We start from the raw sequence: 17,192 nt of genomic DNA on the forward strand, positions 1-17,192 counted from the left end.
CCCGGCTGCCCCCGGGGGGGCGGCACATGACCCGTCCTTTTAATTGTTTAACACTGGGGGGGCCCCCCCCCCCCCCCCCCAACCACCCCCCTCCCTCGCCCCCCCTCCCTCCTCCTCCCTCCCCCTCCCGGGCCACAGCGCGTGTGCCGCACGGACGACCAGAACAAGGGCAACCTTGACGAGCTTTGGGGCAAGTCCTACACTGCGTGCCACGATAGCTGTCTCTTCAGCCGCGGCTGCACCGGCGCCCCCCCCCCCACCCCCCCACACCCGCCCCCCACCTCAGCTCCTTCCTCTTGTTCGCAGCACACCGCGCCTCGGCCCGCGCAGGGTTCGAGTACGCCGTCGAAGGCAAGGCGTCCCGCTGCAAGCTCTTCAAGGGCCCCATCCTCTCGACGCTGCCCGTCGGCGGCGCGCGCTGCTGCTACAAGAAGGCGTCCAAGACGGAGCTCGGGCCGCACAAAAAGCGGCTCTAGGAGAGGGGGGTCGGACGGCGTCCCAATCCTAGGGGGCGCCCTGCGGTGCTTTCGAGGAGGCCGATCGATGCGCGGCCCCGTTACCCTCGAGGCCAATCGGTAGGCCGACGCGGACCGTAGCGCTAAGTGGGATGAAGCCCCATGTACGACACCCCAGGGTCGACGGCGCAACCGCAAGTCGGAGAATGCAACGGGAATGAATCGTAACCCTCACTCGTACTGTATCATGACGGATGGCATGTGCGCGCTCGGCGCGCAGCTCGGCGCGGGCTCGGATGCGTCTCGAGAAGGGATGGCTCGCAAGATCGGGATGTGTCTTTTGATAACGAGGTTCTTATTTCGGTGTACCTGTGTTAGTGCCAGTGCGCGCCAGTCCCGTGCCCAGTGTTGTGCGAGGGAGTTTTGTTGTAAAATTCTTATTTCGGACCATAAACGAGGCTGGCAGCCCATAGCCATACACGCGAACCCGTAAATGCAACTCGTACTTGACCCACGTGCACGTCCGACCTGCGACCTCTGTCCTCTCCCCGGACCCCGCGCTCCCCCCCTGCCCCCCAACTAGGGGCTAGACAGCGTCCTATCTCCTAATCTAAAATCCGAGGATTAAGGATTCAGGCATCGCTTCAGTGAGGCCAAAGTGAGTTTATGGATGTGTGAGAACGGTACGGGACACGAGGAGTCACGCGGACCGACTCGTCGGTGACTCTGCTGCACGCCGTTAACTTTCAGATTTTTTCTCAGCGTGAGCGAGACGTGGAAGAGTGCCACCGTCGGGTAGGACGGGCCGGCCCGGAGTATCAGAGTAGCCGTCGTGTGGTCGCGGCGAGCAGCGCCGGCCACTCCGGCGCCGCGTCGGCAACATGGGAGCATGTCCACCGCCACTTCGCGGTCGCAGCGCTGTTGTCGCCCGAAACGCCGCATATCCCTCTGGCGGGCCAAAGATCGACTCGCATGTCGATTTCGACTTGACGGCAGCATGGCGAGGCATCACGTCTCCATGCTGCCGTCAAGTCGGCGCCAGTCTGCGGCGACCACAGCGCTCACCGCAGGGATATGCGAGCTTTTCAGAGTCAAATTTTTGCGCGAAATCCCAGACTGGTGGATTTTAAGGCGCTGTCTACCCCCTACGCCCAACCTACGGTAACGTAGTAACGGCAACGCCACGGCTTGTTGGTTCTCGATTGACGTGCACTTGGAGCACTTGGAGTGCAGTCGGTAACCTCACATCCAGGGCCGGTGAGCTGAGAAGCGCATCCAGCGGGCCGGATGATCGGGATCGGGCTACGGGCTAGAGAGCCCTGACCCCTAGCTAGGGGGGGTGCGCATTCGCAGGGCAAGGGCCTTAAAGTAAACACGGGTCTCCGAGGGTTAGTTCTGCGCTTTGGGTGTCCCCTAGCGGCGGAACGCCCCCTCTACTCGGAGCACACATGTTTTCTTTCTTTTCTTTTCGCTGTCGGCGCTGAGGAAACTCTCGCCGATCGCGGGGCGATGCTCGCGCGTGGGCTGGGCCGCACTCGCCGTGCCGGCACGCGCGCGCTCTCGAGCCTCCCTGAGACCCCGCCGCTGCCGCTCTTTGGCATCGGCGGGCGGTACGCGACCGCCATCTACACGGCGGCGGCCAAAAAGGGGGAGCTGGAGAAGGTCGACACAGACCTCAAGGTGACGGCCGCGCGCGCCGAGAGTGGAGTCAGAGAGGCAGAGGACGCGCGCGCGCGGCTCGCGCTCTGCTCGCGCTCCGCAGCGCGCGCGAGGCGCGCGGCGTGCGGGAGCTCGCCAGCGCTCACCGCTCCTGCTCTGCACCTCAGGCCTTCTCAGAGGCGCTCGAGGGAATGCCGGCGCTGACGGCCTTCATCGGGAACCCCAACGTGCCGCGCGCCGAGAAGGCCGCCACGCTCGTCGCGTGCGCACCACACCGCCGCCCACTCCCACCACTCGGCCAGTAGCGACTCTGCGCACACACAACCCGTTCCGGTGGGCCCGCTGCACTAGCCCCGGGGCATCGACATGATGGGCGGCTAGCCGACGCATGGCGCGCCCGCCCAGGTGCCTCGACAAGATGGGCGGCTGCACCACCAGCAAGAACGCGGTGGCGGTGGTGGCTGATGGCGGCCGCTCGACAGATCTGAAAAAGGCGGGCGTCTAGCCACCTCGAGAGGCTATGAGCGCCAACGCCTGAGGGGCCGTGGCACACACCCCACCGGCGCACACCCACAGACTCGAATGCGCCCCCCCGTGAGAAGCACTGCACCGGACGCGCTGCGGGGCAGGTGCTCTCAATGTTCAACGAGCTGATGGTGGCGGCCAAGGGCGAGGTGACGCCCCCCCATTCACACACACACACACACACACGGCTCACCCACGCGCACCGGGCCCTGCACTCTGAATGCCGTTGGGCTCCTGTCTTCTAGACGAGGGCTGCTCCCCCCTTTCCCCACCAGTCGAGACGAGTTTCCCCTTACCTGACCTTAGGTGACCGCGCACGTGACAACCGCCCAGGAGCTCGACGCAGCCGGCCAGGCACGCGAGAGAGAGCCGAGATTCCGCACACGCGCGCTCAGCGCACACGCGCACACGCACGCGCACACTCGCACACGCACACGCACACTCGCACATGCGCACACGCGCACACGCGCACACACACATACACCGGCGTTTGCAACGAGAAGACGATCTGAGCCCCCCCCCCCCCCCCCCCCTCTCCTCCCAGCATGCTGGAGACACCTCGGGAGCATCCCCCCCTCCTCCTCCCAGCATGCTGGAGACACCTCGGGAGCATTCCCTTGCAGGTGAGCTACTCGGTGGACCCGGGCCTCATTTCGGGCGCGCGCCGCCTCCGGCCACACTCCCCACACCCACAAAACATCACCACAACCACACCAATCCCAGGAAGGCTCTCTGCACACCACCGCGAGTGTCGCTCAGTCGCTCCTTGAACCACTCGCCCAATGTAGGGCACACCATTGAGATGGGCGACAAGTTCATCGACTACTCGGCCGCGACGCAGCTCAAGAAGCTCACCGCGCTGCTTGGCATCGGTGTTTGAGCCCGCGCGGCAACGCGGCGCGTGGGGTCTCCAGGGCGTGTAGAGTCTGGACTCTGGAGAGGGGGGGTTGGCGTGTTGGGAGAAGGCTGTCCAGGGGGGAGGGGCAGGTTCGAGGTTGGCGCGCGCACCGCGCCCCGCTCGTCCGGTTGTGTGTATGCGCCTCTCGCCCGGTCACTCTTTACATACCATACACAAAAAATGGGCATTGGGCTCGCCAGCCTCGTCGCACTTCGGGCGAAAGTAAACAAACGATTCAAAAAATGTGGGCTCTCGAGAATTGAGTATGTGAGACATTTTCGCTGATCGGTTCACCGCTTTTCACAGCCGAGTGCCTCGAGCATCGCAAAGGCCGCCTCGTTGGCGCGCTTGAGCAGCGCGACGCGGGTGAGGTACCGGTCGAGGGTCGCGTCGGCGGGCGCGCCGCCCGCGAGGTGGACGGCGAGGACGTGCGCGTTGAAGGCGTGCAAGTCAAATGCGTGCCGCTGCCCCAGCATGTGCAGCACGAGGCAGCCGGCGAGCGAGACGCCGTCGCCAAAGAGCGCGGCGTTGTCGAGGCCGGGCGCGTGCTCGGCGGTGCAGAAGAGGAACTGGACGGCCGACCAGACGCGGTGCAGCGCGGTGGCGCCCTCGCCGAGCCACGAGGCTTTGAGCGGCGCAAGCTCGGCCGAGAGCCGCGCGAGGAGCGGCAGCAGCAGCGACGCGCTGCTTCGCGCCGGCGCGCACACGCCCGCCAGCTGCTCCGCCATCAGCACCATGTCCGAGTCGGCCGCCTGCTGCCCCCACGCCGCCGCGACGGCGGTCGCGGCGGCGACGAGCGGCGGCTGCCCGCCCTCGACGGGGAGCTGGCCGAGGGCGAACGTGGAGCGGGTCCCGAGCGCCGCCTCGAGGAGCCGGACGAGGGCGACGCCGTTGCCGAGCCGGCGGAAGGTGTGCAGCACGCCCGAGTGCAGCTCCTCGTACCCGCGCAGGTCGAGCAGCTTCGCCTCGTAGTAGCCGAGGCAGCCGGCGGCGCCGTAGACGTGCGACGGCTGCTTGATCTCGGCGGGGAGCGCCTCCTGCAGCGCGAGCACGTACGACGAGAGCGAGTGCGGCAGCAGCGCCGCCAGGTGCTCGCTCAGCGCGCGGGAGAGCGCCTGCATCCCGGCCTCGCCGAGCACCTCGAGCAGCGCCTCGGCATGGCGCGGCCCGAAGCCGGTGCCGGCGGCGGCGGCGAGCATGGCGTACTCCGCATTCAGCGGGCTGGTGCCGAAGAGCAGGTGCGGCGGCGTGCTGCGCGGCGCCTTGTCGCGCTCGGGCGGCGGCGTGAAGGCGGTCGGCGGCGGCCGGTCGAAGAGGACGGCGTCCTGCCGGTAGGCGCAGTTGGGCAGCAGGTCGTCGATGGCGTCGCGCGTCGCCTGGTGCGAGGAGATGCGCGAGGAGATTGGGGGGAGATAGGGGGAGACAGGGGGGAGATGTGGGGGAGGTGTGGGGGAGATGTGGGGCATGCCTTGTCGAGAAGATGTGGGGGAGATGTGGGGGAGGTGTGGGGGAGGTGTGGGGGAGGTGTGGGGAGGTGTGGGGGAGGTGTGGGGAGACACGGGGAGACGCGGGGAGATGCAGGTGTGGGGGAGACGCCTTGTCGAGAATGCGCGAGGAGAAGGAGAGGAAGCCGACCGCCTCGTTGGCCTCCGCGAGCACCTCCTCGAACTCGTCGAGGTCGGGCAAACCCTCTCGCAGCAGCACATGCGTCAGCCGGCACGCGCGCAGCGCCGCCTGAAGCTCGACGACGGCGGGAAGCTTATTAATTAATTCAGTGCCAAGTCATTATTCATGACTTGGCCGCCTGAAGCTCGACGACGGCGAGCAGCTCCTTGGACTCGAACCGCGAGATGGCGACGTCGACGGAGCTGCGCAGCATTGCGCCCATCCGCACCGTCAGCTGCGCCGCCAAATCGATGGGGCGGCCGAGCAGCACGAGGGTCCGCTCCGCGAGCAGCGGCGCATACCAGTTGCGGCCGAGCGCCTGGGCGGCGCCGTCGTCGGCGGCGGCGATGCCGCCGAGCCGCGCCGGGTCGAGCAGCATGAGCGAGGCGCGCGTCTTGCAGTGCGCAAACACCTGCTCGGACAGCGTGAAGAGCACCTGCTCACAGAGAGGCGGTGTGAAGAGGCGCTGTTCACACCTGCTCGGACAGCGTGAACAGCGCCTGCTCGAAGACGAGAGCGAGCTCGCCCTCGATCTCGGCATACCTACGCCGGTGTGAGAGCGGGAGCCTCAAGGAAGGGGGGCTCCCCTTCAGAGCTGCTCGCCCTCGGTCGCGGCGTGCAAGTGCTGCTGCTTGTGCTGCCGCAGCGCCGCGTCGGCGCAGCAGTTGTACACGCCTACCCTCGGGTGGTCTCGGGTCCCCTCGGGCAGCCCTTCCCGCCCCGCCGTGGCGCCGCAGTCGCACACGCCGAGCGGCGCGAGCAGGAGCGGCATCAGCGGCGTGTTTCGCTGCCGCAGCACGTGCTCGGTGAGCACCCACGGCAACGACATCGAAGTCGGGAACTGCACCTGCGGTACAGCGTAAAGGCACTCGGGCCGCCGCGTGAGCACGAGGGCTACGAAGGCGGCCGAGATGCGGCCGAAATGCGGCCGACTACGGCTAGCTGCACTCGTAGCTGGAGGACACCGACCTGCGCCCACCCTCTTCCGATTCTAGGGGAGCTGCGCCACGTCGCAGAGCTCGAGGTAGAACTCGCGCGTCCACAGGAAGGACACGTCCGACAGCGCCTATAGCTCTCACGAGCGCGCCTCTGGGGTGGTCGGTCTCGAGGCAGCCTCGCGGCCTCCGCGCAAGTGTGCGGAGGCGTCCGAGCGAGCGCCTCGACCATATCTCCCCATATCTCCCCATATCTCCCCATATCTCGTCCGAGGGAGCGCCTCGACCGTGGCGGAGAGCTGCAGCAGCGGCTCAAAGTGCGCCGACTGCACGTAGAACGAGCGCATCTCCTTGGCCACCTGCCGCCGGCGGTCGCGGGAGATTGTGGGAGATTGGTTTGTGGGAGATTGGTGGGAGATCGGTGGGAGATGCAAGTCAGGGCCGCGCTCCACGGAGCGATGCTGCGGTCTCCTTCCCCAGGAAGCGTGATGAGACAGGGAGCGGGCGTGCGCCACGAGCGGGGTGGGTGTGAGTGCGGTGCGGGGTGAGAGAACGAGAGAGAGAAAGAGGGGGGGGGGGGCGCGGGAGCGCCACCTCGCGGGACAGGTCCGGCTCGGCCAGCAGCGAGCTCTTCTGGGCGAAGAGCGAGCGGTCGTCGGAGAGCGCGCGCACCGCCGAGCGCAGCAGCCACAGCTGCGTCATCGCCGGCGGGGCGGCGCGCGGCGGGAAGTCGTGCGCGTGGTCGCCCGCCTTGAACTCCTTGCTCTTCAGCACGGCCTCGTCCATGCCCTCCGCGCGCGCCTCTCGCGACGGGAAGTCGGCGGCGAGGCCGCGCAAGCCAAGCAGCGCCTTCTTGAGCGGCTTGTCGTGCTTGACCGCCTTGCGCGTCGTCGGGCCGAGCGCGCCGTGCACAAACGCCTCAGGGATGGCAAGGGAACACGTTTCCACACACACGAGGGCGGCGGGGCAAGGGCCAGGCTAGTCCCTCGCGACTCCACGTCTAACGACAGGAGCCCCACGGCATTCAAAGTGCAAGGCCCGGTGCGCGTGGGTGAGCGGGGTGTGTCAGTGTGTGTGTGTGTGTGTGTGTGTGTGTGTGTGTGTGTGTGTGTGTGTGTGTGTGTGTGTGTGTGTGTGTGTGTGTGTGTGTGTGTGTGTGTGTGTGTGTGTGTGTGTGTGTGTGTGTGTGTGTGTGTGTGTGTCAGTGTGTGTGCGTGCGTGCGTGCGTGCGTGTGTGCGTGTAGGGGTGTACAAACGCCTGCGTCTGCTCGTGGATAGAGTGGCGCAGCAGCGCCTCGGCTCGCCCCTCCGCCCGCCGCAGCGCGGACCGCAGCGAGTCAAGCATCGACAGCATCTCGACGAGGGCGCCGCACTCCGCCGCGGACAAATTGTGCCGCAGCGCGCGCTCGTACCTGGCGCCGAGTTTCTCTGTTTCAGAACGAGCTCACCTTGAGAGGTGTCCAGCGCGCTGTTGGCGCTCGAGCAGACGCTCTCTCGGAGGCGAGGGAGGAAACGTTGGCGGCGAGGGTCGAGGAGGCGGCGGCGAGGTCGGAGGAGGAGGAGGAGGAGGAGGCGAGGGCGAGGAAGGGTGGGCGGTGAGGGAAGGGGCGGATGTGGCAACGGATCGCGAGGCGGCGCTCTCGCGACAGCTCACCCGTTGATCGCCTACGGGGAGAATGCACAGACACTTCCTAGACACTTCCTAGACACTTCCATGATCGCCTACGGGGTGAATGCACAGACACTTCCTAGACACTTCCTAGACACTTCCTAGACGCTTCCTAGACACTTCCTAGACACTTCCTAGACACTTCCATGATCGCCTACGGCGTGGATGCACAGCCTCAAGGGCGGGGGTGCGGCATACAGGGAGCACACGCCGAACACGGCGAAACACAGCTGAGCCGCGTGCTCTCTCGAGCGCTAGTTGGAACACCAAGAACACGTACTCCACTTCTAGGGCTGACCGCCTCCGACGGCCCGCCGGCGGCGCTCTCCGCGAGGGCCGCGTCGCCGACAGGGTGCGCGCACTTCCACGCGACGAATTCGGAGAGGCGCGAGTGCACCTGTTCACAGCAGGCGGTGTGAAGAGACGCCGTGCACACCGCCCCGCGCGACGAGCTCGGAGAGGCGCGAGTGCACCTGTTCACAGCAGGCGGTGTGAAGAGACGCCGTGCACACCGCCCCGCGCGACGAGCTCGGAGAGGCGCGAGTGCACCGCCGCCATGTACCGGCAACCGCGCAGCACCTGCTCGTGGGAGGGTGCGTGTGAGGGTGCGTGTGAGGGTGCGTGTGAGGGTGCGTGTGAGGGTGCGTGTGAGGGTGCGTGTGAGGGTGCGTGTGAGGGTGCGTGTGAGGGTGCGTGTGAGGGTGCGTGTGAGGGTGCGTGTGAGGGTGCGTGTGAGGGTGCGTGTGAGGGGGGGCGTGTGAGGGGGCGTGTGAGGGGGCGTGTGAGGGTGCGTGTGAGGGGGGGCGTGTGAGGGTGCGTGTGAGGGGGGGCGTGTGAGGGTGCGTGTGAGGCTGTGCGTGTGACGGGAGCGTGTGAGGGAGAACTTGTCCATCGGCTGGCGGCGCCTGCTCGTAGACGGCGCGCGCCAACGCGCCGCGCTCGTCGCGGCCCAGCCTCCGCCCGCCGACAGCCTCGGCGCGCCGCAGCAGCGCCGGCAAGGACGCGGTGTAGTCGACCTAGGGTCAGGGTTAGGGTTGGGGTGAGGTTAGGGTTGGCAGCGGCGCCGGCAGGGAGACGGGGTAGCCGACCACGAGGCTGCGCAGCGAGCCCGCCGCCGCCACCACGTCATAGCTGCCGGTCAGCGACTCCATCTCGCGCCGCGAGTGCGGCAGCAGCTCGGCCGCCGCGGCGGGCGAGAAGTTTGGGCAGCGGCGGAGGATGAGGGGCAAGTTGGCGTGCATGTCGCCGTAGAGGGGGACGACAGGGCTTACCTTGAAGAGGCGGCCGAGCCGGCGGGTGAGACACTTCCTAGACACTTCCTAGACACTTCCTAGACACCTCCTAGACACTTCCTAGACACCTTGAAGAGGCGGCCGAGCCGGTCGCGGCGGAGCTTGCGAGAGAGAAAGGCATTGGGCCTGCGCGGTGGAACGACGCCAACCTCAGGGCGGGGGGGCGGTGCTGTGCAGCGTACTCAGAGGGGTACGAACACGACGAATCCAGCGGAGTGCGTGCCCTCTCGAGCGCTGGTTGGAGTACGATAGTGCGCAGTCCGCTTCTCGGGCGTTGTGTGCCGGTGTGGGGTGTGTGTGTGCGCGCCAGACCACGCCCGTCTCGTGCCGGTGTGCTGTGAGAGAGGCGTGTGGCTGAAGAGTTCTACGGGCGTTGTGCCCGCCGCCCGCGGGGCAGTCGAGCAGCCAGACAAGGCACGCGCAGGCGCGCAGCATTCGGTGCCGCTCCGCCGGCAGCAAGCACCATCCGCCTTCGAGCGCCTACAGCCGTGCCGTGGGCGCGCTGCGGGCGTGGCCGCGGGACCCGCCAGCCAGCACCACGCCGAGCGAGCCTCGGCGCAGAGGTGCGCCATGGCGCAGATGGACTCCTACTGTCGGAAGGCGCCGTCCTCGGGGGGGCGGCGACGCGGGTGTTGTGCAGAGTGCTCAGAGCGTCCTCGGGGGGGCGGCAAGGCGGTAGTTGTGCAGAGTACTCAGAGCGCCGCGTGGGCAGAAATGAAGGCAGTGAATAGAACGAGTACAGCGGCAATGCTGGCCGAATACGGCTGAGCACGTGTTCTCTACAGAGCTGGCTGGAGTACAAGAGTCCGCATCCCGCGTCTAGAGATTGACTCCTCTGCGCCCGGCAGCCGGTGCACTGCCGCCTGCAAGAGCAACGCGGAGGGCGGGAGGACGGGTGGCGAAGTGGCCGTGGCAGAGGGAGGAGGGCGTGTCTCGGGAGGTGGCGAGGGCGTGCCGCCTTGAGCGCCGAGAGCAGCGGCCCCTTCTCCGCCAGGAAGAGCTGCAGCGCGTTGTTCGAGTTGAAGATCGCGTCGGCGTTGGTGACGTCGGCGCGGCAGTGCGCAAAGGCGCGCTTGTACACGGAGAGGTCGTTGGAGAGGCACGCCTTTGTGTCCTTGATCGAGTCGAGGACCGCGACGACGTCGAACACGCGAGACAGCGCGAGCAGCAAGCCTATGGTCGGGCAAGTCGATGCCGCGTGACGGAGTGTCCTCGGCAGCTCCACGGCGAGAGAGAGAGAGAGAGAGCAGCAAGCCGTCGGAGCCGGGCCCGGTGCACAGGGCGAGGCTGGCGCAGAACTTGGCGACGGCGTCGTCCTTGTAGTACATCAGCTCCTTGACGCGCTGCACGTGCGGGTGCAGCACCTCGAACGATGTGAGGTACATCGCCCTCTTGTTCTCGTCGTCGCCGCCAGCGGTCGGAAGCGCCCGCGCGATGGAGCGGTAGGTGTACAGCGCCGAGCAGAGCTCGAGCCCGCGCGCCTCAAGCGCCTCCAGCTCCGCCATGCCCGTCGCTTCGTCCGCACTCAGCACACCAGTGGGGTCAAACGCCTTGCGGTCCGAGTAGTTTGTCGGGTTGGCGCGCGGCCGCAGACTACAGGCGACGCGCTCTGTCGGCGGCTGCAGCTCCAGGTGGGGTGCAAAGTCGCGCTGCAGGCTGGCGAGCTGCTCGTTGGTCGAAATCGCAGCGGCCATGAGACCGAAGGAGCGACTTTGCCGGGAGCCGCCGCAAGCCGTGAGAAGAAAAACAACTCCCGCATAGCGCAACAAACCATACATAGTGTTTGTTTCTCTTGGCACCTTGGAGTGCTGGGGGGGGCGACAGGAAGAATGTGGCCCTGAGTTATGTATACGCCAACTCAGGGTGTGTGGCAGCCAGCTGGCTGTGTGTCTTGTGAGCTTGTTTGTGTCTGTGTGTCGTTCGTGCGTGTCGTCATCATCTGTCTCGCGTCCACCCATACCGCGTTGGTGTCCAGTCCGAGCCTGGCTGTTCTTCACCTTTCTACCTACCATACATAGTGTGTGTGTGTGTGCACAATACTCACTCACACCATACATACATACCCTCGGAGACCCGTGTTTACTTTAAGGCCCTTTCCCTGCGAACGCGCACCCCCGGGGCTAGGGCTCTCTTGCCCGCAACCCGACACCGAGCTCTCTCTCTCTCTCTCTCTCTCCCGACACCGATCATCCGGCCCGCTGGGTGCGCGTGTGTGTGTGAGTGAGTATTCTTGATACGAAACCACGACGACACACACCAGTCGACTCGCATCGGTTGCCTCCATGAACGGCGGAGCTATTCTCGCGTCCACACCACACCTGGCTCCAACGTGGACACGCCCATAGCTGGGGACACTACTAGGTCACGCATGGCATCAGAAGTTTTATCTCTGGGACCCGAAAGGCATCTCTAGCAGCGTCGTTACGCACACACACACACACACACCCGCTGGGTGCGCTTCTTAGCTCCTCGGCCCTGGATGTGAGGTTACCGACTGCACTCCAAGTGCTCCAAGTACTGCGCAATACCGCGTTGGTGTCCCAGTCGTTGGTCGGACTGTGTTTCGCCTTCCTATCTATCTATCTAGGGAGTGCGAGGCCTGCCAGTGCGCCCTGAAAGACTCGCTCTCGCCATGTCTGAGATCAAACTCCGTTGAGATCTCTGCCACCGGAGGACCGAATCGTGAGCGGCGTGCGTCAGCACGACAGCAACTCCTCTCCGTGGCCTAGGCAGCTAGTCTCGCCCTTGCCCCAGGCAAAGACAGCGCCATCCGTGGTGCGGGCAAGGCTGTGTGCCATGTTCCAGCCGACACGGAGTTGACGCGCTGGCCAGCCAAGGCCTCGACCTTCTTGGGCAGCAGCGGGCGCTGCTCGTTGCCGTGGCCCAACCGGCCAGAGCCTCCCCCGCCCCAGCTCCAGACGGCGTCGTCAGCGGTGATTGCGAGACTGTGCACGACTCCAGCCGACACGGCGATGACGCGCCGCCCAGCAAAGGCCTCGATCTTCTTCGGCAGCAGCTGGTTTTGCTCGTCGCCGTGGCCTAACCGGCCTTGGCCTCCATTGCCCCAGCTCCAGACGGCACCGTCGGCGGTGACGGCGAGGCTGTGGGATGCTCCAGCCGACACAGCGACGACGCGCCGCCCCGCCAAGGCCTCGTCCCTCGATCTTCTTCGGCCGCAGCTGGTTCTGCAGGTCGCCGTGGCCCAGCTGGCCCACGCCTCCATCGCCCCAGCTCCAGACGGCGCCGTCGCCATGCCCGAGCAGCCCTGGGAAGACTGCCTCACAGCCGCACGACGAGAGCCGCCCCTCGCCGTCGATGAAGACGCTGTGATGTTCGCCTGCCGCCGCCTTCGCCGGCGGGTTGGACTCGCACATTAGCGCCGAATAGCACAGCCACCGCACGGCGCAGCCCGCGCCCTCTCTCGCTGCGACCCCACCGACATCGCTCGCGCCATTCTGTGACTGTGTCTGCGCTCTGAGAGGGGTAGGGAGTCTGTCGCCGGGCGGTAGGGCGTGATAGGGTCCCTATGGCTCAGTCTGGGAATAATTTTTTATCGGGCTGCTATGGGTCGGGCAGGTGGCCGCCATTCTTTGTGTAGCTCCCAGCTCCGAGGTGTCGCATTCCCGGCTCCGCTGACGATTGATGCAGCTTCCTCCCGTGGTGCCACACCTGCACCGCAGCGCGGTGCTAAGCCTTGCCGCCACCTCCGCCCTCAGGAACGGTACACAACTCTGCGCGATGGGCAGGAAGTCGGGCCTGACGGGGGATGCGGAGAGGCGCAAGCGGCGCAAGGCCGCCGAGGCGGCCGCTGCCTCCGTCGAGCCCACGGGCGCCACCGAGGCGCCGGAGCCGCCCGCCGCGCCCGACAACTCGCCGGAAAGGGAGGTCGAGCCGGCAGTCGAGCCGGCAGCGCCCGATCATCCCTGCCTCCGGCACCCAGACCCCGAGGTGAGGGCCCTCGCGGCGCTGCAGCTGAAGATTGAGGCGGAGCAGTCGGGCACGGAGTCAAAGGAGGAGATCGAGCTCAAGGTGAAGATGGCGTGGCTGGCCCGGCTCGCCGACGACTACTGCGTGCGCGTGGGCGACACTGAGCGGACCAAGGGGCTCTTCGGCGGGAGGCGGCCTTGGTGGCGAGAGGAGGGGTGGCACGAGTGGTACCCCGGCCGCTGGGAGGAAAACCGCCTTCTTTGGGGCGAGTACAACGAAGAGCGAGATGGTGAGACCGAGATGGAGCTCCTCCGGCACTGGCTGGCCCGCTGCCGGAAAAAATCCGGGGTTTAGCTGGCGTATCTCGGGCCCACTTTAGAGCTAAGGCATGATCTTAGGTGTTCTGGATAGCCCACAAGGGTCTTCTTGTGGCATGGTAGCGGTGGTTTTGCGCGAGGCGTTCATTCAAAAATCACCATATCCCCCCCTGCGTGCGTGATCTGTGTGTGGGCTGCTCTGCGAGAGGGGTCCGACGGGTAGGGAGTCTGTGCCCGGGCGCGGGGGCGGTGTCCGGAGTCGAGTCTCTGAAAAAGCCCCCGCACCGGCGGGCGGCGGCGGCGAGCCCTAGGGCTTAAAAGGGTGGGCCCTGGCCGTTTTAAGAAAAAAGTTGCTAGCGCGAAAAACCGGTACACCAATCTCCCTTCCTCTCCCCGCGGTCCTCCTTGGAGCTCTAGAATCCACTCCCCCCTGCCCTGGAATCGCGTTTCTAGCTGTGGCTACCGAGGCCACACTAGCGTCGCTGGGGGTTCCCTGCCCTAAGTGGGAAGCTGCCTGGCCGCTTACCGGAGGCACACTGGTCTGCACACCCAGGGTGCACTTGGAGAGGGTGTCTAAATATACCCGGGGCCGTTCTCGCGACTCGACGCGTGCGCTCTATGATGTATCTTATTCCGGGGCCGGTGTGCGGGGAGCGAACCTTAGCGACCGCCCAGAAGCTTTCTGAGCGAACCAATCGGGCCAGGATCATCAGCATATGTCCCCTCCACAACATCGTGGGCGTTTGAGCGGTATTTCAGGAGCACCGCCACTCTGAAGTTCGGCCGGGTGGTCTGCAGACCCCCCCCCCCGGAGCAGCAGAGGCTCCGTGGGGTCGCAGAGTCGACGCTGGGAGTCGCACTCGTCAAACCGTCGCAGCAGCACGCGGCCCGCACGTACCGCCCACATCCCCTCCACCGCTGAGAAGGCGCAGATCGACCGCCGGGCCGCGTAGTCGTCGTTAAGGAGCCGTTTTTGGAGCCGTACGAAGAGGTCCCAGACGGGCGAAGATGCGGTTTTGCGACGACCACACGCGATGTGGTATCTGGTTTTTGCTAAAAACGGGCCGCCTAGTGCAGCATCACTAGTACAACACGCAACTACACTGAGGGCTCCACACTAGCCGGTATAGGCGAGCCCCGGCGGCCTCACCGTCGCCGCTCGCGGCGGAGCCGACGGCGGAGCCACGGGCGGGTGCGACCTTTTGGGGGGACATGAGCTCGCCAGGACGTCACCGATGGCTCGGCGCGCCTCTTCCCGCCAGCGCGGGGCGGCCCACCTACAGGAGGGAGGGGGAGGTGGTCGTGAGCTCACTTTGTCGGCCGCGCGCGAGGTGAAAACTGAGTGTGAGGCGCGCAGGAGGCGAGGGTGGGCGCGCCGGCGGTCGAGCCGCCGAACAATTCGACGTGGCGCAGCTCCGCGCCGGCGGGCACGACCGAGCAGATGCTGTCGGCGGCGGTCACGCGACGAGGGAGAGCCGCAGGAGCCCTCTGTGGAGCAGGCGCGCGAAAGCAGCGATGAGTGGCGCTTCGTCAGCCACCTGTGGGCGGCCACCGGGGTGGCGCCAAGCCTCAGGACACGAGATCTGGGAAGGGCATGGGGTCACGCGGGCCCTGTCTGCAGCAGCAGTGCTAACTAAAACGACAAAATTCCGGATGGACCGGAGACTGTCTACTCTTTCGGCGCACCATCCTCGACCGCGCTGAAAAGCTGGCTGGTGGTCGCCGCAGCGCGTCGGCGCGGCTGCGACTGGTCGGGCACCTCGGCTGGGTCCATCGGCAAGAGGCCCGCGCCGTCGGGCGGCCCCGGGAGCGCATGATGCCCCTCCGAGAGGCGCTGACGCCCCGCCGAGATCGCGCTGGTTTGGCACGAAAAACGAGAAGCCCGAAGGGGGGGGTCCGAATAAGATACATCATAGCTCGGGCTTTAATGCGGCGGCGGAGGAGGACGAGGCACAGCAGGATGAGCACGGCGAACCCCGCGCCGACGCCTCCCACAATGGGGCCGATGGACGAGGGCGAGGCCGACGGCGGGGCGGCGAATTTGGACGGAGGCGACGGTGCGAACGGAGGCGACGGTTCGGACGGAGGCGGCGGGGACGGCAAGGCGGACGGAGGCGGCGGCGACGGCGGCGACGGCGAGGCGGAGGGAGGCGGCGGAGAGGGCGAGGCGGACGGCGGCGGCGGAGAGGGCGAGGCGGAGGGAGGCGGCGGCGACGGCGAGGCGGAGGGAGGCGGCGGCGACGGCGAGGCGGAGGGAGGCGGCGGCAAGGGCGAGGCGGAGGGAGGCGGCGGCGACGGCGAGGCGGAGGGAGGCGGCGGCGACGGCGAGGCGGACGGCGGCGGCGGAGAGGGCGAGGCGGAGGGAGGCGGCGGAGAGGGCGAGGCGGAGGGAGGCGGCGGTGACGGCGAGGCGGACGGGGGGCGGGAGGGCGGCGATGCAGGCGGCGAGGCCGGCGGCGGGGGTGGCGGGCACGCAAAGGAGCCCCACGAGTTGTAGTAGGAGGGCCACGCGCTCGTCTGCACGCTGAAGCTGGCCTGGATGAGCGCCTTGTTGCAGTCGCTGAGGGAGGAGGCGCCGTTGAACATGAGGGCCATGCGGCGGGCCGCCAACACGTTCCACGAGCTGAGGTCCTTGTCGAAGGAGATGGCGCCGTAGAACATGCGGGTCATGTAGAGGACAGCAGACGTGTCCCACGAGGAGATGTCCTTGTCGAAGGAGGTGGCGCCGTCGAACATGCCGCTCATGAAGAAAACCGCAGACGTGTTCCACGAGGAGATGTCCTTGTCGAAGGCGGAGGCGCCCCAGAACAAGTATTCCATCCAGAGAACCGCAGACGTGTCCCACGAGGAGATGTCCCTGTCGAAGGAGGAGGCGCCCCAGAACATGCGGCGCATGTAGAGAACCGCAGACGTGTCCCACGACCCAATGTCGGGGTTGCACGTGCTCTTACCGGTCGCGGAGCCGCCGCAGTAAGCGCTGAACAGACAGGTCATGTCTGTAATGGAGCTCACGTCCCAGTCCGCGATGTTGCCGTACTCAGCCAGGGCGGCCGTCTCGTCGCTGCACCACAGGTCGGCCGCGGTCTGCAGGGCGGGCCTGTTGTCAAAGGTAGTTTGCGCCGACGCGCTCGTGGGACGGAGTAACGCGCCAAAGACTGCGAGGATGAGCTTCATTGTCTGCGGAAGGGGAAAGGTGGGGGGCAGGCGGCACGGTGACGGGTGAGTTAAGGGGCTTGCATTGGTCGGAAGTGCGAACAGCTATGCGCATGAGTGGGGGGTCTGAAATGAGAGGAGAGAGTGACGGGGGACAAAGCTCGGACGTTGAGCCTGCGAGGGCGGCGCCCGAGGGAGCGGGAGGGAGCGGGCTCAAGTTCATGTCGCGGGCGATTGGACGCCGGAGAATATAGAGGGGCGGGGTGGGGGGGTGAGTGTGTGTTTGGGGGGGGGGGGGGGTGCGTGCGTGCGTGCGTGCGTGCGCGTGTGCGGGGCGCGGCAGCCGGCAACAGCCTCGGCGACGGACCTGCGCGAGCGCGACAAAAAGCGGGGCGGGTCCAGGCAAAACGGCGGGTGCCAGGGGGGGGGGGGGGGGGGGACATGGTGGCGCCTCTCGGGTGCACACAGCTGCCAGATAAGTGGGGGAGAGGGGAGGGGGAGGAGGGGGGTGGGGGGGGCTTCCTCCGCACACGCCGCACGACCATTCATGAGTTGAGCGCCCCCTCGATGCGGACGAGCGAGGGTACTGCACATCGAAATACGACCCCGAGTATAGCCAAGTTGTGAGGACTTGGTGTAGATGCTGGAGAGGGCGACGCCGCCCCCAGACCTGCGCGAGCGGCGCGTGGAAGAGGGT

General features: G+C 66.7%; 5 protein-coding genes across 5 annotated transcripts in view; 3 read left to right on the top strand and 2 right to left on the bottom strand.

The window, feature by feature from the left end:
* Positions 1–476, top strand: part of EMIHUDRAFT_112718 (hypothetical protein) — a gene marked incomplete at both ends in the record, with an annotated part of 3,046 nt that extends 2,570 nt beyond the window's left edge. Inside the window, one exon of the mRNA XM_005784038.1 lies at positions 287–476. Within this exon, the coding sequence (XP_005784095.1) occupies positions 287–476 (190 nt within the window). The remainder of the gene's footprint in view (positions 1–286) is intronic.
* Positions 477–1,940: 1,464 nt separating this feature from the next.
* On the top strand, positions 1,941–3,740 carry EMIHUDRAFT_456269 (ATP synthase O subunit mitochondrial precursor). Its single transcript, XM_005784039.1, has 7 exons — positions 1,941–2,135; positions 2,282–2,376; positions 2,520–2,607; positions 2,744–2,788; positions 2,946–2,995; positions 3,262–3,296; positions 3,428–3,740. The coding sequence occupies exons 1-7, from the start codon at positions 1,965–1,967 to the stop codon at positions 3,517–3,519; spliced, it is 576 nt and encodes a 191-aa protein (XP_005784096.1). The 5' UTR covers positions 1,941–1,964; the 3' UTR covers positions 3,520–3,740.
* Positions 3,741–3,782: 42 nt separating this feature from the next.
* Positions 3,783–10,792, bottom strand: EMIHUDRAFT_468153 (hypothetical protein; the record flags this gene model as incomplete). The annotated part of the gene is made up of 16 exons (XM_005784040.1): positions 3,783–4,913; positions 5,134–5,271; positions 5,342–5,638; positions 5,679–5,745; positions 5,946–6,049; positions 6,212–6,268; positions 6,425–6,496; positions 6,732–7,055; positions 7,792–7,802; positions 8,169–8,203; positions 8,288–8,385; positions 8,691–8,822; positions 8,895–9,077; positions 9,167–9,224; positions 9,992–10,271; positions 10,324–10,792. The coding sequence occupies 16 exons, from the start codon at positions 10,790–10,792 to the stop codon at positions 3,828–3,830; spliced, it is 3,411 nt and encodes a 1,136-aa protein (XP_005784097.1). The 3' UTR covers positions 3,783–3,827.
* Positions 10,793–12,740: 1,948 nt separating this feature from the next.
* Positions 12,741–13,379, top strand: EMIHUDRAFT_112720 (hypothetical protein; the record flags this gene model as incomplete). The annotated part of the gene is made up of 1 exon (XM_005784041.1): positions 12,741–13,379. One exon carries the CDS (start codon positions 12,741–12,743, stop codon positions 13,377–13,379), a length of 639 nt encoding a protein of 212 aa, XP_005784098.1.
* A 1,080-nt stretch (positions 13,380–14,459) lies between these two features.
* Positions 14,460–16,516, bottom strand: EMIHUDRAFT_112721 (hypothetical protein; the record flags this gene model as incomplete). Its single annotated transcript, XM_005784042.1, has 2 exons — positions 14,460–14,619; positions 15,816–16,516. The coding sequence occupies 2 exons, from the start codon at positions 16,514–16,516 to the stop codon at positions 14,460–14,462; spliced, it is 861 nt and encodes a 286-aa protein (XP_005784099.1).
* Positions 16,517–17,192: the final 676 nt, after the last annotated feature.

Source organism: Emiliania huxleyi (assembly GCF_000372725.1).
Source record: "Emiliania huxleyi CCMP1516 chromosome Unknown EMIHUscaffold_174, whole genome shotgun sequence".
In the NCBI taxonomy this organism is placed as follows: domain Eukaryota; phylum Haptophyta; order Isochrysidales; family Noelaerhabdaceae; genus Emiliania; species Emiliania huxleyi.

Excerpts from the sequence above, each read along its gene's own strand:
- EMIHUDRAFT_456269 (XM_005784039.1), top strand. The coding sequence starts at position 1,965 with ATGCTCGCGCGTGGGCTGGGCCGCACTCGCCGTGCCGGCACGCGCGCG. Across the intron at positions 2,789-2,945 it reads TGGTGGCGGCCAAGGGCGAG|GTGACCGCGCACGTGACAAC; the intron begins GTGACGCCCCCC and ends ACCTGACCTTAG. Across the intron at positions 2,996-3,261 it reads CTCGACGCAGCCGGCCAGGC|GGTGAGCTACTCGGTGGACC; the intron begins ACGCGAGAGAGA and ends CATTCCCTTGCA.